The sequence below is a fragment of the Branchiostoma lanceolatum genome, chromosome 4 (genome assembly GCF_035083965.1).
Source record: "Branchiostoma lanceolatum isolate klBraLanc5 chromosome 4, klBraLanc5.hap2, whole genome shotgun sequence".
Taxonomy (NCBI): Eukaryota; Metazoa; Chordata; class Leptocardii; order Amphioxiformes; family Branchiostomatidae; genus Branchiostoma; species Branchiostoma lanceolatum.
Window position 1 is genome coordinate 25,556,517 of NC_089725.1, and position 14,864 is coordinate 25,571,380.

The 14,864-nt window shown below is 40.2% G+C and overlaps 2 protein-coding genes, 1 long non-coding RNA gene and 2 other non-coding genes across 7 annotated transcripts; 3 read left to right on the forward strand and 2 right to left on the reverse strand.

Moving 5' to 3' along the window:
• Positions 1–182: 182 nt before the first annotated feature.
• Positions 183–8,990, reverse strand: LOC136433653 (eukaryotic initiation factor 4A-III). The gene is made up of 12 exons (XM_066426063.1): positions 8,814–8,990; positions 8,269–8,341; positions 7,845–7,911; positions 7,631–7,693; positions 7,321–7,453; positions 6,990–7,070; positions 6,563–6,704; positions 2,090–2,228; positions 1,819–1,934; positions 1,534–1,641; positions 1,193–1,320; positions 183–833 (listed from the first exon to the last, which is right to left on the reverse strand). The coding sequence occupies exons 1-12, from the start codon at positions 8,956–8,958 to the stop codon at positions 817–819; spliced, it is 1,212 nt and encodes a 403-aa protein (XP_066282160.1). The 5' UTR covers positions 8,959–8,990; the 3' UTR covers positions 183–816.
• LOC136433655 (uncharacterized) lies at positions 3,270–5,911 on the forward strand. Its single transcript, XR_010755649.1, has 2 exons — positions 3,270–4,306; positions 4,952–5,911. It is a non-coding gene; the product is annotated as an uncharacterized lncRNA (long non-coding RNA).
• LOC136434213 (small nucleolar RNA SNORD2) lies at positions 7,988–8,058 on the reverse strand. Its single transcript, XR_010755713.1, has one exon. It is a non-coding gene; the product is annotated as a small nucleolar RNA SNORD2 (small nucleolar RNA).
• Positions 8,991–9,230: 240 nt separating the features above from the next.
• LOC136433654 (WD repeat-containing protein 53-like) lies at positions 9,231–14,551 on the forward strand. 3 transcript variants are annotated; one of them, XR_010755648.1, is made up of 7 exons: positions 9,231–9,329; positions 9,856–11,596; positions 12,157–12,249; positions 12,859–12,945; positions 13,209–13,298; positions 13,900–13,988; positions 14,402–14,551. XR_010755648.1 is itself a non-coding variant. In XM_066426066.1 (2 exons), the coding sequence occupies exon 2, from the start codon at positions 9,872–9,874 to the stop codon at positions 10,949–10,951; it is 1,080 nt and encodes a 359-aa protein (XP_066282163.1). In that variant the 5' UTR covers positions 9,253–9,329; positions 9,863–9,871; the 3' UTR covers positions 10,952–11,296. The 3 variants fall into 3 exon arrangements, 2 of the variants coding, with proteins under 2 accessions (XP_066282163.1, XP_066282162.1); XM_066426066.1 differs by lacking the exons at positions 12,157–12,249; positions 12,859–12,945; positions 13,209–13,298; positions 13,900–13,988; positions 14,402–14,551 and having other exon boundaries at positions 9,253–9,329; positions 9,863–11,296; XM_066426065.1 differs by lacking the exons at positions 9,231–9,329; positions 12,157–12,249; positions 12,859–12,945; ... (1 more) ...; positions 13,900–13,988; positions 14,402–14,551 and adding an exon at positions 9,361–9,505 and having other exon boundaries at positions 9,856–11,296.
• Positions 12,301–12,367, forward strand: LOC136434212 (small nucleolar RNA U54). The gene has a single exon (XR_010755712.1). It is a non-coding gene; the product is annotated as a small nucleolar RNA U54 (small nucleolar RNA).
• Positions 14,552–14,864: the final 313 nt, after the last annotated feature.

Consider the following 14,864-nt stretch of genomic DNA (forward strand, 5'->3'; position numbering starts at 1 on the left):
ATTTCATCCGACAGGCCCTGATGGGCCATCTATTCACATCCTCTTGTATGAACGTTATCATAGGGGGCCCATACATTACTACTCTGTCCACTTTTGGTACTGATAAAACTGTCTCTCCCCCAGGCATCACACAATGACATTTACTGCCTAGTTTGAATTACTGAAAGAAAGGGTCAGCAGAAAACTTTTTGAATGTATGGTTTTATTCATAGAAAGAAGACAAACATGTGCCTGCTGTACATAGATACTAAATGTTGGGGTTTCAGTGTTCCTACTTTGCACACCATATAAATGTTCAATCGTGCCTTGATATATTAACAATGACACCTTTCTCAAAAATGAAAATAAGCTGTACTGAAGTGTGAATATCACAATGCCTGAAGGCCTCTAGTCAGACCAAGCTAAGACTTTTCTAGAAATCCTGTATTGTCTACAAATTTGTATTTATCATAAAAGTACTAAAACCTACAACAAAAAGACAGTTGTTAAATGACAAAACTAAGAACACAAAAATTACAGTCATTAATGAACTCAACTGCCCTTCCAAGAACAAAATTTACTTGAGCATGTCCTTTTGACGCTCAGCAGTGGTTACTTTAAAGTGTTCAGAAAGAGAAGGCCATGCCCAAAAAGTCTTTGTTTGCCTAAAAACACACCACAAAAAGCTTACTTGTATACAGTTGTTTTTCATCTATAGACATAATACATCAATATATGCTACAGCCCCCCCAGTCCAAGTTACATCCTCCAATGTTCATTCCATGATCCTTGACATCCTTTAAAAGATTTGGTCCAACTCTTCCAACTGGTGGCATTCTAGATAAGATCAGCGACTGCAAAGAAGATGGAAAGGCATTAATTTACAACAAGAAGTCCTTCCTCATTAGAAATATAATTATCGTACAAAGTATGATGATTTTCAAAAGTTACTGGAAGGACTAAAGCTTGTAGCATATAAAAAGTAGATTGCCATTCCAGTGCAGACACATTTGATACTAAATATTGAATACGAGGATCAAATTCTGAATCCATATAGCCAGTATAACCACCCTTTGGCGTAACACACCAGCTTCGCAGGCACACACGGCGCAGCAGCTGGTAAAATTACACTGAACGACTTGTCACACCAAACCTTTGCACGTGAAGAATAGAATATGTGATAAAATAAAATGAAAGTATGCTGGAAACTGACCATTCATGGGCATCTCATCAATCTGTGTGCTGTAGTACTGCTCGATATCTCTCAGGATCCTGATGTCATCACTCTTCACAAAGTTGATGGCCACACCCTTACGGCCAAACCGACCTGAACGACCAATTCTGGAATGACACAGGAAGGTTAGACAAATCTGTAATACCTATGACTAGCATGAGCATAGATCAATTAGAAACAGTTCTTACCAAAGAGTAGTACTATATTGTCTATTATGTAGCAAAAGAAGCGTTTACTGATGTCTACTTGGCCATGGAGTTTATCATGTAAATTACAAAATCCTTTTTAAATGTGTAGAACTTAGAACAGCAGGGGCTCACCTGTGGATGTACAACTCACGGTTGTTGGGCAGGTCGTAGTTGATGATCAGGGACACCTGCGGTACATCGATACCACGGGCCCAGACGTCAGTCGTGATCAGCACACGGCTGTAGACATAATATCAGTCAAACTATAGTTCACAAGCTGCTCAGTAAAGAATGGTTAAGTCTGAATCTTAAGGTAAGAAGAAAAAATTCACTGAGGTAGTCCTTTTTCAGTAACTTAGCACAATCAAACCTTTCCTTCTTTAATCTTTAATCTAAGATACACTGATGCTTGCCTACCTGGCACCCGATCTGAACTCCTTCATAATGGCATCCCTCTCCTTCTGTGGCATGTCTCCGTGCATAGACGACACTGTGAAGTTAGCCTCACGCATCTTTTCTGTCAACCAGTCAACCTGGAAACAGACAATAACATGAAGGTATGGTTTTGTGATACGGAACATCAAACACTTAAAATTGTTTTCCAATTAAGTAGAATGCATAATTTCTTAAGTTGTATCAAATCTTTCTAAAACAAGGAACAGCAAAATTGCAGATGGAAGCTCCTTACCTTGCGTTTGGTGTTGCAGAAGATGACTGCCTGCGTGATGGTCAGTGTGTCGTACAGGTCACACAGGGTGTCAAACTTCCACTCTTCCCGCTCAACAGCAACAAAGAACTGCTTAATACCCTCCAGCGTCAACTCATCACTGAAGACATAAAGTCATATGTGTCAGAATACATATTTCTCAAAGATGTCAAGAAATGATGCATCTCATTTGAAATATTATGGAAGGAACTTCAAGGAAGAAAGAAACAATGCTTAATAGCTTTCTCATGTTTGTTGAAGGTGACAATCTTTAATTACTGGAAATGGTGTAGAATTTCAGTTGAATTTCATTGTAATGACTGAATCATTATGTTGAGCCCATAAGTATGGGCTCAACATATTGTATTTGTCTGGTTCTTCTTCTTCTTCTTCTTCTTCTTCTCCTCCTCCTGACAAATCTTCAAATGGCTTCTACTCCGCCATTTCTTACCCAACCGACCTGAAATTTGGCATGGAGGTAAAGATGGCGAATACCCACAGGCCCTTTTTTAATCGTTTTGAAACAGGCCTTAAAATCATTTTTATGGAGGTTTTTTGGGGCATTTTTAGGCAATTTCTATATTTTTGGCTCCTGTGCCCTGGTATTACAAGCAAATGGCCTGGAATTCGGCACAAGGGTGCCTGGAACATGTCCCTACAGGACTTGAATCACATTTCTGGTGTACATCACTTCAAAATGCTTCGTATGGGGGACTTTTGGACCCATTTTCAGACCAAAAACGGGTCAAAAGTGCTGTCCCCGTTCCATGTTCTATCTAAGAATCCATGTTCTATCTAAGGTTCCGGGCGTTCCATTTGCTGCTGGCCAAAGAACATGAGTTCTTTTCTGGTTACCTGAGGTCATGTTGCAGGTAAACACGCAAGCCTTTGCAGTAAGAAGCTCTTGGCGTCTCGCAGAACTTGTAGTAGGGGTGGCGCAGAGCCCGAAATTTGTTCTCCGGCCCCGTCAAAACCGAAAAATGCGCCAAATTCAAGGCGTACGATCTGATACATAACGGTCAAAAATCGCTTATATTTTTAGTAGTTAAAGAAGGTTCTTAACTCGATATCTGTGAAAGATTTACTAAAATACCGTCAACCATAAGCGAGAAATCGCCCATCGGGTTACGCGCATTTCGCCCGCGCGGGAGCAGGTGCACCCGCTTCCCGGTCACGCACTTGGGGAGGGCCGGCTTCGCGCCGATCCAAATACGGATCGATACGTCACTCGTAAACAAGAAAACTAGTCGCCAATTTGTAGCCAGCATTACGATCTACAAAATGATTTGTTTGAACCTTTGTTTATTCATGATAAGCTCAAATCGGCAAGCAGGCCGCTTTTCATTGAGGTCATGAGGGAAGAGGTAAGGGTCAGATACAATATAACAGAGATACACAGTCATTTGAGTCCTAATAACTCTATCAACATAAATCATTACATGTTTATGGTACAGCAATATACAATTTCTACAACATACAACATAAAGTAGGGCGAAAGCTGGTTCATGGTCCGTGTCCGTTCGTTTAGTTCATTTCCGTTACTTCAAGAGTCTCTTAAAGGAAGTCAGATTCGGAGCCGTACGTGTGTCTGGCGGTAGGCTGTTCCAGACATTTGGTCCACGGTAGGCTACCGATTTTCTGAAGATCTCTCGCTTGGGTTTGGGGACAACCAGCTGACTGCTTGTGCTTTGTCTGGTTGTACGAGTACTCTGGTCTCTGCAGTACACAAACATCTGGCGCATGTAGGGTGGCAGTTTGTTGTTTAGGGCTTTGTAGGTTTGTACGGCATTGTAGTACTGGAGTGTTGCTTTGATGTCTTTCCAGCTCAGCCGACTGAGAGCACTTCGATTGATGGTGATGATGATGTAAGTGGTCAGCTTGTGCGACTTCCATTGGTGAAAATATTCACATTTTGATTTTTCAAATCGAAATTCCGGAGGGAGGTACCCCTTTAAAAAAATTTTAGCCATTGGTATCGTTGGAAAATTCAAGAGATTGTTGTTATTTTGGTACCAAATTCGCATACATTCGAGCCATGGTGGGCTCCGTAATCGGCTGATACTTTTAAAATTGCGAGCCAGTTTTGGGAAGGAAGCAAGATGGTGGGCGGCGGCCCGGGCGCTACTGACCGCTGTAGTTCGGAGCCGATTACGTCGGCATCGGGCCAAAATACGGACACTTCTACCACCCAAATGCCAGGTAATGTCTTTTTCCAAGTCTTTACGTAGTTTTATGTGGGTTTTGGGTTATTTTTATGTCAAATTTGGCCGCATGATTATCGGTAAACACTGTTGTTTTTGTATGCCGCATGGTAGCTCAAATAATTTGAATTTGCCGTTTTAATACGTGGATTTTCGTGCCAGTGGTTGCATGTATGATTACTATAAATCATTTTCAACGCCCTATGGATGCATTTGGTTCCTGTTTTTTTTTTGCTAGTGCCGTAATCTAAACTTAAAATGCAGAAAACTGTACTTGCTATCCTCACCTTCTGACGTCACTGCTAGGACGAGGGGGGCGGCGGGGATGCCCAGCTGCCCTCTACTCGAGTCGTAGTTTCCGTTGTAATTTATTTTATGAGTAGAAGTATAAACCTCACTTAACAGAATTATGCTGGTCTGTTAAGTTTATTAAGTTGTTACATTTATAATGAATGATAGCCTTTATTATTGTATGCAATTACCAGTACTACTTAGTATATATGTATGGTAGCTAATTGAGGAAATAAAGTACCTAAGTATCCAAGTTTCATATTTATCTCATCATAGATTGTTTGAAATGTGTGTCTGCCATGAATGTCTTATATAGTTTGAATTTCAACAGACGTTTTCTCTTTTGACACAGGAATGAAGAGAGTGAAGAGAAGGAAAGTGATGAAGAACCAACAGAACTGCCAGTGAACTAGAAGACGAGACTAAATATTCTATTTGCCGTAAATAACTTTGTAGTTTTGGTACATAACGAAAGAGAACTTCAGTAACTTCTACCCTTGTAGTGATCAGCATGTGTGTCTTGGTTATCTCAGCTGGATAGAGAAACCATACAAAAAGTAGATTTAGCTTTTGTAGTTGATTCAACTGTAGAAATAGTTCCAGACCAGAGAAGCAATGGCCACCTGTTCCATGATACAGTTGTCTGATTCCCGTAAAATTGAAATATAATACATGTACAATACAATAAATACATGTACTTTGCCACTCAACTGCCCTGCAACAAGAAACGAAAGTCCTGCAGTGAATAAAGGGGAAGAAATGAAATGAATGCTGGATATTGAATTGTCGGACCAATATTGCAGATTGTACAAAGAATGATATCAGTGTGTACAAATGTAAATATATAGCATTGGGTAATACATGTAGTTCAATATTTCTGGATCAGATTATATTTTTGAGGCTAGATTTGAAATCAGCATGTGTCTAAACCTCTGTGTGCCAAGTTTTTTTCTTTTATCTTCAAGTATAAGGAAGATATGCAAGTTGCATATTTAATTAGCGGATGCACATCTTATTACCTCAGGAAATCAATTATTCATCATAATTCATAATTTCTGAAGCAGATATATAGATTTTATGGCCATATTTAGATTCAGCATGTTACAGAACCCATGTATGCCAAGTTGTTTCCTTGTCTATTGTACGGTTAGAGATATCGCAATCTTGCATATTTAAGATGTCCTGTGCCCATGTCCATTTTTTCCCACTTTTGGCGATATTTTGAGATGAGAAATCTAAAGAAACGATGAAGGCAAAGCTACAAGCTTTAAGGACTTGTTAATATCATTGTAAATAAAGAGAATGCAGCTTATTTGGTGCTTCTATTGTGAATTATTGCTGAGTTATGACAGTTTTAAGATATTACATTTTAACGTTTTTTACGGATTCCGGAGAATTTAAGGACTAATTCTCAGACCTTTGAATGGCCGTAACTCGGTATGTCCGATTTTGTTGAAACAAAAACCATTCTGTTTCTTTCACAAATACCTATCAGATGACACCAACTTTAAAAAGATATGAAGAGTTTGAAATTTTTGTTTTTGCACGGGTGATTCTGGAACAGTCAATTTATGCATCGGGAGGGAGATTGGCAAAGTATGATGCTCTCGCAAATGTTGCCTTCCAACATGCAGTTAATATTTCGATTTTCCCAGGAGTTATTTTGGGACAGCCCACTTCTTGCATGAGGAGGAGTATGGGCGAAACATACTGAATTTGCTATTAAAGCAAATGACGGCCAGTCTAGTTTGTTACGAGTTTGTCAGAAGTTCAGTAAGGTTATGTTGTCACCAGCAGGGTCTGCCCCGAAAGATGGTCAAACATCATCACTTCTCGCAAACAATAGCTTCCCAGGGTTTGTTTAGTGTGAAGTCATGTATCATTTTAAGAAGTCATGTATCATTTTAAAAAGTCATGTTTACATTTTTACCCTTCAGTGTTGCATTAGCAAGTTGTAACCTACCGCTTGACCAGAATGCGGATGGGGTCTGTCATGAACTTTGTTGTCATCTCCAGGATCTCATGAGGGAGGGTGGCACTCAACAGAACCACCTGGGTGGCTGGGGGCAGGTAACGGTACACGTCGTAGATCTGCTCCTTAAAACCTGAAAACAAAGAAGATACCACCGTCTGTTAATACTAGATTACATGTTATAGGATCACTTGGGAACAACAATGAATAGTCTTTACAAAATTACAACATTACACTTTGAGGTGATTAAATTGCAAGAATGTAATGACTGAATGTCAACAGTTTGCCAGAGAAGTTCAGTGGAAGGTTATGTTGTCACCAGTAGGGTCTGCCCCGAAAGATGGTCAAACATCATCACTCCTCAAATCAAATTTAGAGATTCAGGTAATTAACTTAATGAAGGAAGTAAAGCTCTCACCTTTGTTCAGCATCTCATCTGCCTCGTCAAGTACCAGCATCTTGATGGAGCGAGTACGCAGGTTACGTCTTCGGATCATGTCTTAAGCGCATGGTCAAGGAATGTCAACACTTGAAGTACTGCATGTCTTCAGCTTTAATACCTTTCAAACACATTTCAAGTACTGTATACTGAACTTAAACCAGTTTGCCACAGAAGTTCAGTAAGGGTTATGTTGTCACCAGCAGGGTCTGCCCCGAAAGATGGTCACTTCTTGGCAATTACTTTGCAGATTATTATCTCCTATCAATGACTGGTGACTTTTATATCTATTTCATTTCCAAAAGGATACCGAATACTCTGCCTGGTGTCCCAGACACAACATGCTGCCCGTAGTCCAACTTGCGGATGTCCTCTCCAACATTAGTGCCACCAATGCAGGAATGGCACTGGACACTCATGTAGTCACCCAGGGCTAAAATCACCTGTAGAAATTGAGAGATGTTAAAAATGATAGGAGGAAACAAGGTACCAGTAACAGCAGCATGGAAGATTAGTCACATGATTTGGCTTTCAGTGATCTCTACTCTCTAGTCAAAAGCTAATGCCATAATCACTTCTATGTTGCCAACAAATCAAGATGGTCCCACTGTGTCCATTACCTTTTGAATCTGTGTTGCCAGCTCTCTTGTGGGGGACAGTACCAAGGCCTGGACCTCTCGCATCTACAGAAAGACAAGAAAAAGGTGTCAAATTAACTTCTATATTCATCTGCATTGATAAAATACAATGGCAGAGTACTACTACAAGGACCAAAGACAACTATCACAATTTGAAGTTTTCACAATCAAGAACTCATTTTTTGACACAACTCACCTGGATATCCAGACACTGGAGGATGGAAATGGAGAAAGTGGCTGTTTTCCCCACACCAGACTGGGCTCTGAAAATAACAATAAGGGTGTTGTATTACTAGCCCATGACAAAGAAAATCCTTGACACTAAATTGTGTATGTCAAAGAAGTTCAGTAAGAGTTATGTTGTCACCAGCAGGGTCTGCCCCGAAAGATGGTCAAACATCATCACTTCTTGATAATTCCTTTGCAGATATTTGTACGTTACATACTCAGCTCAGTAATACAAGTAACTGATGAATAATTACACTGTACATAATACAAACAAAAATCTGAATTATGTAAACTTCGTAAAGGTTTTCAAGACTTTTTCTCACAAACTTTCTGACTTGTACAAGTTGTAGTTTCACAAGCGTGTTGATGACAACTATGATTATGATACATACTGCGCAATGACATCTCTTCCCTTCACGATAGGCTTGATAGCCCTCTGCTGGATTGCTGATGGTTTCTCGAAGCCTGTAAGAATATAAATTGAAGTAAGTAAGTGTACACAACGATAAATTATATTTTTAATGGAAAAGGAAAATGTAAAAGTAATAGGCTATTCATTTTAAGTGGTAATGTAGGACTCACAAAAACGCAAAATTTATCTTCGCTTTTCCTTACCTTTGCCTTCGCCTTTCCTTACTTTTGCCAAAATCATATTATTTATTTATAGTTAATCATACAACAGATCAGTTTTGGGATGGACCAAAACAGGTTAAGTATCCACGTCAGTAATACTAATAGCACATATTTTTGGGTGCTAACGTTATCTAGACGTCACAGTGCGCAGTTCAATGCACGAAGCATGACTCAAAATTATGGTATTATTTGTTTAAGGATGCGGATTTAATTTTTGGGATAGACAAAGCGTGGCCACGCCATCGTGTTTTCTACAAAGCACATGTCCACTTTTTCAAAGTGTTGGTATGGAATTAATACATACCGTAAGCGTAAATGCCTCGCAGGAGATCTTCCCTAAGACCCATCGAGTCGAACGTTGGTGTAACTTCGACATCTTCGCTTGTTTCGAACTCGATAGTGCTGGTATCCACTCCATCAGTCACCACAGTGCGTCGTCGACCCGCCATTTTGTCAGATGTGTGCAAGCAATGCTTGGAGTAAAATGTTAAACCATCTGTGATTGGCCAATGGCCTGCATAATTTCAGCTATCCACCAATCGAATATTTTGACACATAACACGACTTAATACCGCATTATGGGTACATAGTGATTATGAAACTATTTTATTTTAAAAGTAGGTTAAACGAAATATTATCCATCATTTATGAAAAATCTTTCATGAAAAACACACAATTTTTACCAATTGTAAAGTAATCGGGGGATAGTACTGCTCCAGCTTGGACATAGGTCAAAGGTCAGTAATTATGCAGAAGCTGTTGGCTGAGGTCTGCATGTCTGAGGAGGGGTAGGAGGGTAGGAGTCGGAAAGAGTGCGCTGGTATGTTTGTCCAGGTTTTTCGTTTATCACCGAAAGAGACCTTTAAAACTGGATTGTGGATATGTTGGAAACCAGAGAACGATGTGATTTTCTTTTCGCTTGTTTCTATGATGTAACAAGCTGCAGGATTTGACTCACAACTCACTTCATGCATGTGCACACGTGGGCAACCATAGGTGAAGAAGCTAGCTAGAGCAAGGTTTTCTATATAAAACCTCCTTAGCTAGAGGTAGACACCTCAAACTAAACTGTTGGAAGGATAGTGATGTTTATAGAGTAGAGTTTGGGTGGAGGGTTACATGAAAATATAAAATAGGTATATCTTGTATATGATCTGAAAATGAATTGCCAAGAAGTGATGATGTTTGAGCGAAGAAGAAGGCAGACCCTCAACCCGGTGGTGACTTATTATATAAACTGAACTTCTGTGACAAACTGACAAAGCAAGGAGACCTCCTAATGTTCAGTTCAAATTCAGCGAATTGTTTGATACAGTTGTGTTGAAACACATGTATGTTTGTGCCAGTATGCAGGAGCAAGCCATGACACAGGAGTGCAGGTTCACAGGCGGCCACCAGGACAGTGTGCTGTGCCTGGCCTGCAGTGTGGACGGTGTGTTAGCCAGCGGTGGGGAGAGTGGAGAGCTCTGCCTTTGGTCTGTCGAAAAGCCTGGTCTTCTACATCAAGTCTCAGGGCTTCAGGATGCCGACGTCACCTCAGTCTGCTTCTCCGTGAAGCAGCCGCATGTGCTGTGTGCAGCAGTGGGAGAGTCTGTACACCTGTATGACTCAAGGGACATGGCAAAGGCAGTTCACCAGTTCAAGTTCAACTCTGAGGAAATTAACGAAGTTAACTTTAACGAGAAAGAGTACTTTCTGGCAGCCTGTGATGACTCTGGTGAAGTTAAGATTATAGACTTTGAAGGGAGAAAGTTGTTCAAGACATTACGTGGCCATGAAAACATCTGCTCAAGTGCAAAGTTTTGCCCCAAGAAAACCTGGGGAATGGTCTCGGGGGGACTGGACCAAAATGTCATACTGTGGGACTTTTCAAGGGGAAAGAAGTTAAAGATCTGTAATATGCAGGACTTTGTTTCAGAAGATGGGCCGGTTAGTGCCTACATGTGCAATCCCCCTTTAGTTCACTCTGTTGATGTGTCAGGACAGATGTTTGCATGTGGGCTGGGGAACTCAGATATTCAGATGTTCAAAGTTGAAGGAAAGAAGTCATTTCGACACACAGGGTCACTTCAGGGACATTCACAAGGAGTTTCCCAAGTTCACTTCCCAAAATTCGAAGTAGACGACGCACTTGTATCTGCAGGCAATGATGGAAAAATAATTTTATGGGATCTTGCAGACAACCAGAAATCACATGCTGCAAGTTCTACTTCTTCTAGCAAGCATGGCAAGAAGGTAGTGAAAGATGAAGGTGCTGCTGGAACTGCAGGGACTGTGAAAAGCCACATTTCTCAAAACATAGACCATGGGTCAAAGGTTAACTGTTTAGCTTCAGGTTGTGTTAAAGGGAAGAGGCTGTTGTTTGTTGCAGATGTTTCACCTGTAGTTACAGCGTACTCATTTGGTGCAGATGATGAAAAGGCATTGTCTGAAAGTCATTGATCATCATTTGTCAGTTGTACATAGCTCTCAATCATTGAAGACAGTGTATCTCTAAGACTCTTTGAAAGTTTGAGGAAATAATATGGCTTGCTATAAAACCCAAATACGTCATGTATGATGAGAGTCTGATGCTGCTGCATTTGATCATCACGGATACCTGTGCTGTTAAAGGTGATCAAAGGTTTGTCCTCTTTAGAATGTAATTTATTCAGAGCAAGTTTGCTTCTGTCTCTTTAGGGCTTTTCCCATAGTGAAAGACCAGCATTCTCATAAAAGAATCATCTTTACTTGGATATTTAACATGTACTTGGACATGTTCAACAGTTAAGCTATAGTTGCACTAAACTTTGGGGATTTGTTGTGGATAGACCTACCTATAGGCTGGTTTAAACAAGGTAGTAAACCACACTGAGAAGTGATGATGAGAAGTGCACACATACTGGCACCATGAGCCACTGGTGAACCATGCATGTACCACTACCTGAGCTACAACTCCAATTCTAAGAAGTATAATTCTCAAGAAGTAGCATGTATGTACTATGCCTGTGGAAAATGTAGTCACTAATCTTTGTTCTCACCCTCAGAACTTCATGTACGGTACACCATGGAAGAAGAGGGCCAGGCCCATGACAGCTGATGCAAATGGTGAATTTTGCCATACATTATTACAGAATGGTATGGAAAGTAAATGTGTGTACCACATCATTAAAAAGGTAACCAGGGAGTGCACTGCAGCATGGCCTCTGTACGCTCATTTAAATGTACACATTTTGTAATCTCTGTTACCGACGTTCCTGGCATTAGGATATGCCACATATAAGATGTCAAACTGTAGTTTTTATGACGACTTAAAACTTTTCTAGCTTTTAAAAATGGCAGTTGCGTAACGGAGATTACAAAATGTGTACATGTAAATGAGAACGAGTGTGTAGTACTAAGAAGAGGTAAATGTTATTCCTGAGTGTGGAAGGTGCATGAGGCTAATGATCTGTTGACAGTGATGATCTAGTGTCTGAGACAGTTCAGCTGTTGTGCAGAGAACATGTCCCTCTAATCTGATGTCAGCAGTTGAGATGCTAAATGCACAGTTCCCAAATTCCTGTAAACCATGCATAACCACCATTGTAATGTAAGCTTTTTTTGTTGTCAAAAAATAATGTTTAAGATCATGTAATGACTCTTGTTCATTTGGATGTACTTTTCAGATATAAAACAGAACCTACAAATAATATGCAACTGTCCTGCTTCTAGCTGGTAACAAAGACACCACCTATAGGGAGCAACTGCCTGCATTTCAGGTACATGAACCACCTGCTTTCCTGTTTTTTGGTTGTGCGCTTTGTTTTCTGTGGCGATGAGGATAATGTTGAAAAGACCTACAACATGGTTTTCTTTATACGCTATACTGAGCCACAATGACGAGTGTTACTCATATATCTTAACGTTTATCACTCTGATTCTGAAGCAGCTGTTTGGCACCCGATTCCCCATTGGGTACAGAGTTAGGCAGCAGCCATGTAACTATTTTACTGTGAACTGCACTTACCAGGTACATTGTAAACACACCTTGTCATTCCTGGGGGGGATTGACAGTAATGATTTCATACATTTGTATGCTTCAAGTTAATACTGCCATCAAATGATTATTACGTGCCTTGTCCATTGTCGCAAATGATTTAGTTGTAGTGCCTAGTGGTGCATATGCTGTTTCTACTAGTAGTAGTAGTAGTAGTAGCTAGCAGGGTATATTTTCTTACAAGGGCTTGCTAGCCCTTCCCCTTTAAGTTTAACATGATTGAATCACCTCCTCAGACATGTTCCTTCCGAAAGACGGGTGTAGCCCCAATTGAGATGCCCTTCCTTATTTAGGCCCATCTATTAAAAACTGATCATTTCATTTTGTACAGGTGAAGACAATTTGGTGTTGCCTCCATGTGCTTGGAAAGTGTGCAGGTGCGCATACTTCATCCAAGGTCTGATGCTACAACTTGAAGGTGAAAAACATGTCAAAGATATTATTTGTAATCCTGAGAATTAAATCCCCATGTAGGTTGCTTTAAACAAGGTAGTAAACCATACTGAGGAAGTGATGATGAGAAGTGCACACATACTGGCACCATGAGCCACTGGTGAACCATGCATGTACCACTACCTGAGCTTTCAGTTAATTAAGGATAGCTACAACTTCCATTTGAAGTGGTCTGTTTGTACTCAGACTGTTGAAAATGTATCAACAAGTCTTTTTTCTCACCCCCAGAACTACATGTACACTGTAACAGTACAACATGGAAGAAAGAAGCTTTTACAGCTGATGCAGATGAATGTTACCCTTCATTACAACAGAATGGTAAAAAAAAAGTAAAGTTAACATACCACACCTTTGATAAGGCAAGCTGGGAGTGCACTGCAGTGTGTGAAGCAGCATTACTTCCAAGCAGAGGAGTGGGTCCAACTGGTCTTTGACATGTTATTAGGCGTTTTTATTGACATAATTCCTACTTTGCCATATATTTTTTATCTCACCGGGTTGGTGAAAAAAAACACGTCAAAAACCAGCCGGACCCACTCCTCTGCTTGGAGAGTAAGCAGCATGGCCTCAGTGGTAAATGTGCATGTCATTGCTGAGTGTGGATGGTACATAAGGCTCACAATGTGTTGACAGTGATGATCTAGTGTCTGAGACAGTTCAGCTGTTGTGCAGAGAACATGTCCCTCTAATCTGATGTCAGCAGTTGAGATGCTAAATGCACAGTTCCCAAATTCCTGTGAACCATGCATAACCACCATTGTAATCTTTTTCTAGCTAAACTTGAAACTATAACGAATTAAAAGAATGTTTAGAGACCATGTTATGGTACATGGTACACTGATTTTGTTATGTTAATACTAGTACTTGTAATTGTCTTCTGCGTTTCTAACATTTGGGTGTACCTTCAAATATGAAACAGGACCTACAGATGATGTAAAGACTGCTTCCCTGCTCTGCTCACAGGGAGTACTTGCCTGCATTTCAGCAAGGACCTTATATAGATTACAGGTACATGACCCATTTTCTGTCCTGTTGTTATTTTGGTTGTGCACTTGATTTTCTGTGGCGATGATGATATCTTTTTAAAAGACCTACAACATATGGTTTATTTTATATTCTATAACTGATACTGAGCCACAGGCATGACAGTGTTGTGTGCAAGTGCTGTTTTCTGCCACCTAACCATCTTGATGTGAACTGCAGTACATTGTCAACAGCATTGCAGTTACACATATACTAGTACATTGTACACCAGACTTGTCATTCCTTAAGCTCCCTTATGGGATTTGTTATGTTGTGTTCTTATGTTGGTATTGATTTCAAACATTTGTATGCTTAAGTTTAAAAGTTAATATTACCATCCTGGTAACAAATTACTAAGGCGCAGTCATTGAAAACTGATTTAATTTCATTTTGTACAGGTTTCAGTGACAGAATTCAGTGATCCTCCATGTGCTTGGAAAGTGTGGAAGTACACATACTCCATCAGAAATCTGATGCTGCAACTTGAAGGTGACAAACATGTCAAGTATATGTAATCCTGGATATTAAATCTTTACTAACAAACATCACAGTGATCTCTTGTATTTGAGTCTGTTCACATGTGGCTGAATGGAGAGAGAGCATGTGTACTGTCGAAAGTAGACTACATTGTTGTACATCTGATCATGCAAGGTTTATAGCCAGCAATGCTATACACATGTACTATGTAGTTAGCCATCTATGATGCTGATAATAGGCTGGGCCTGACATGTTTATCTTTATATCCATTTTGAAAGCTATCAGTCTTCACTGAATGTGAACCCCTAGCCTGGTATCCGCCCTGACCGTAGCTCCACTTGGCTCCAAGTCACTTCCCTTTCCAGACTGATTAAAATGTCACTC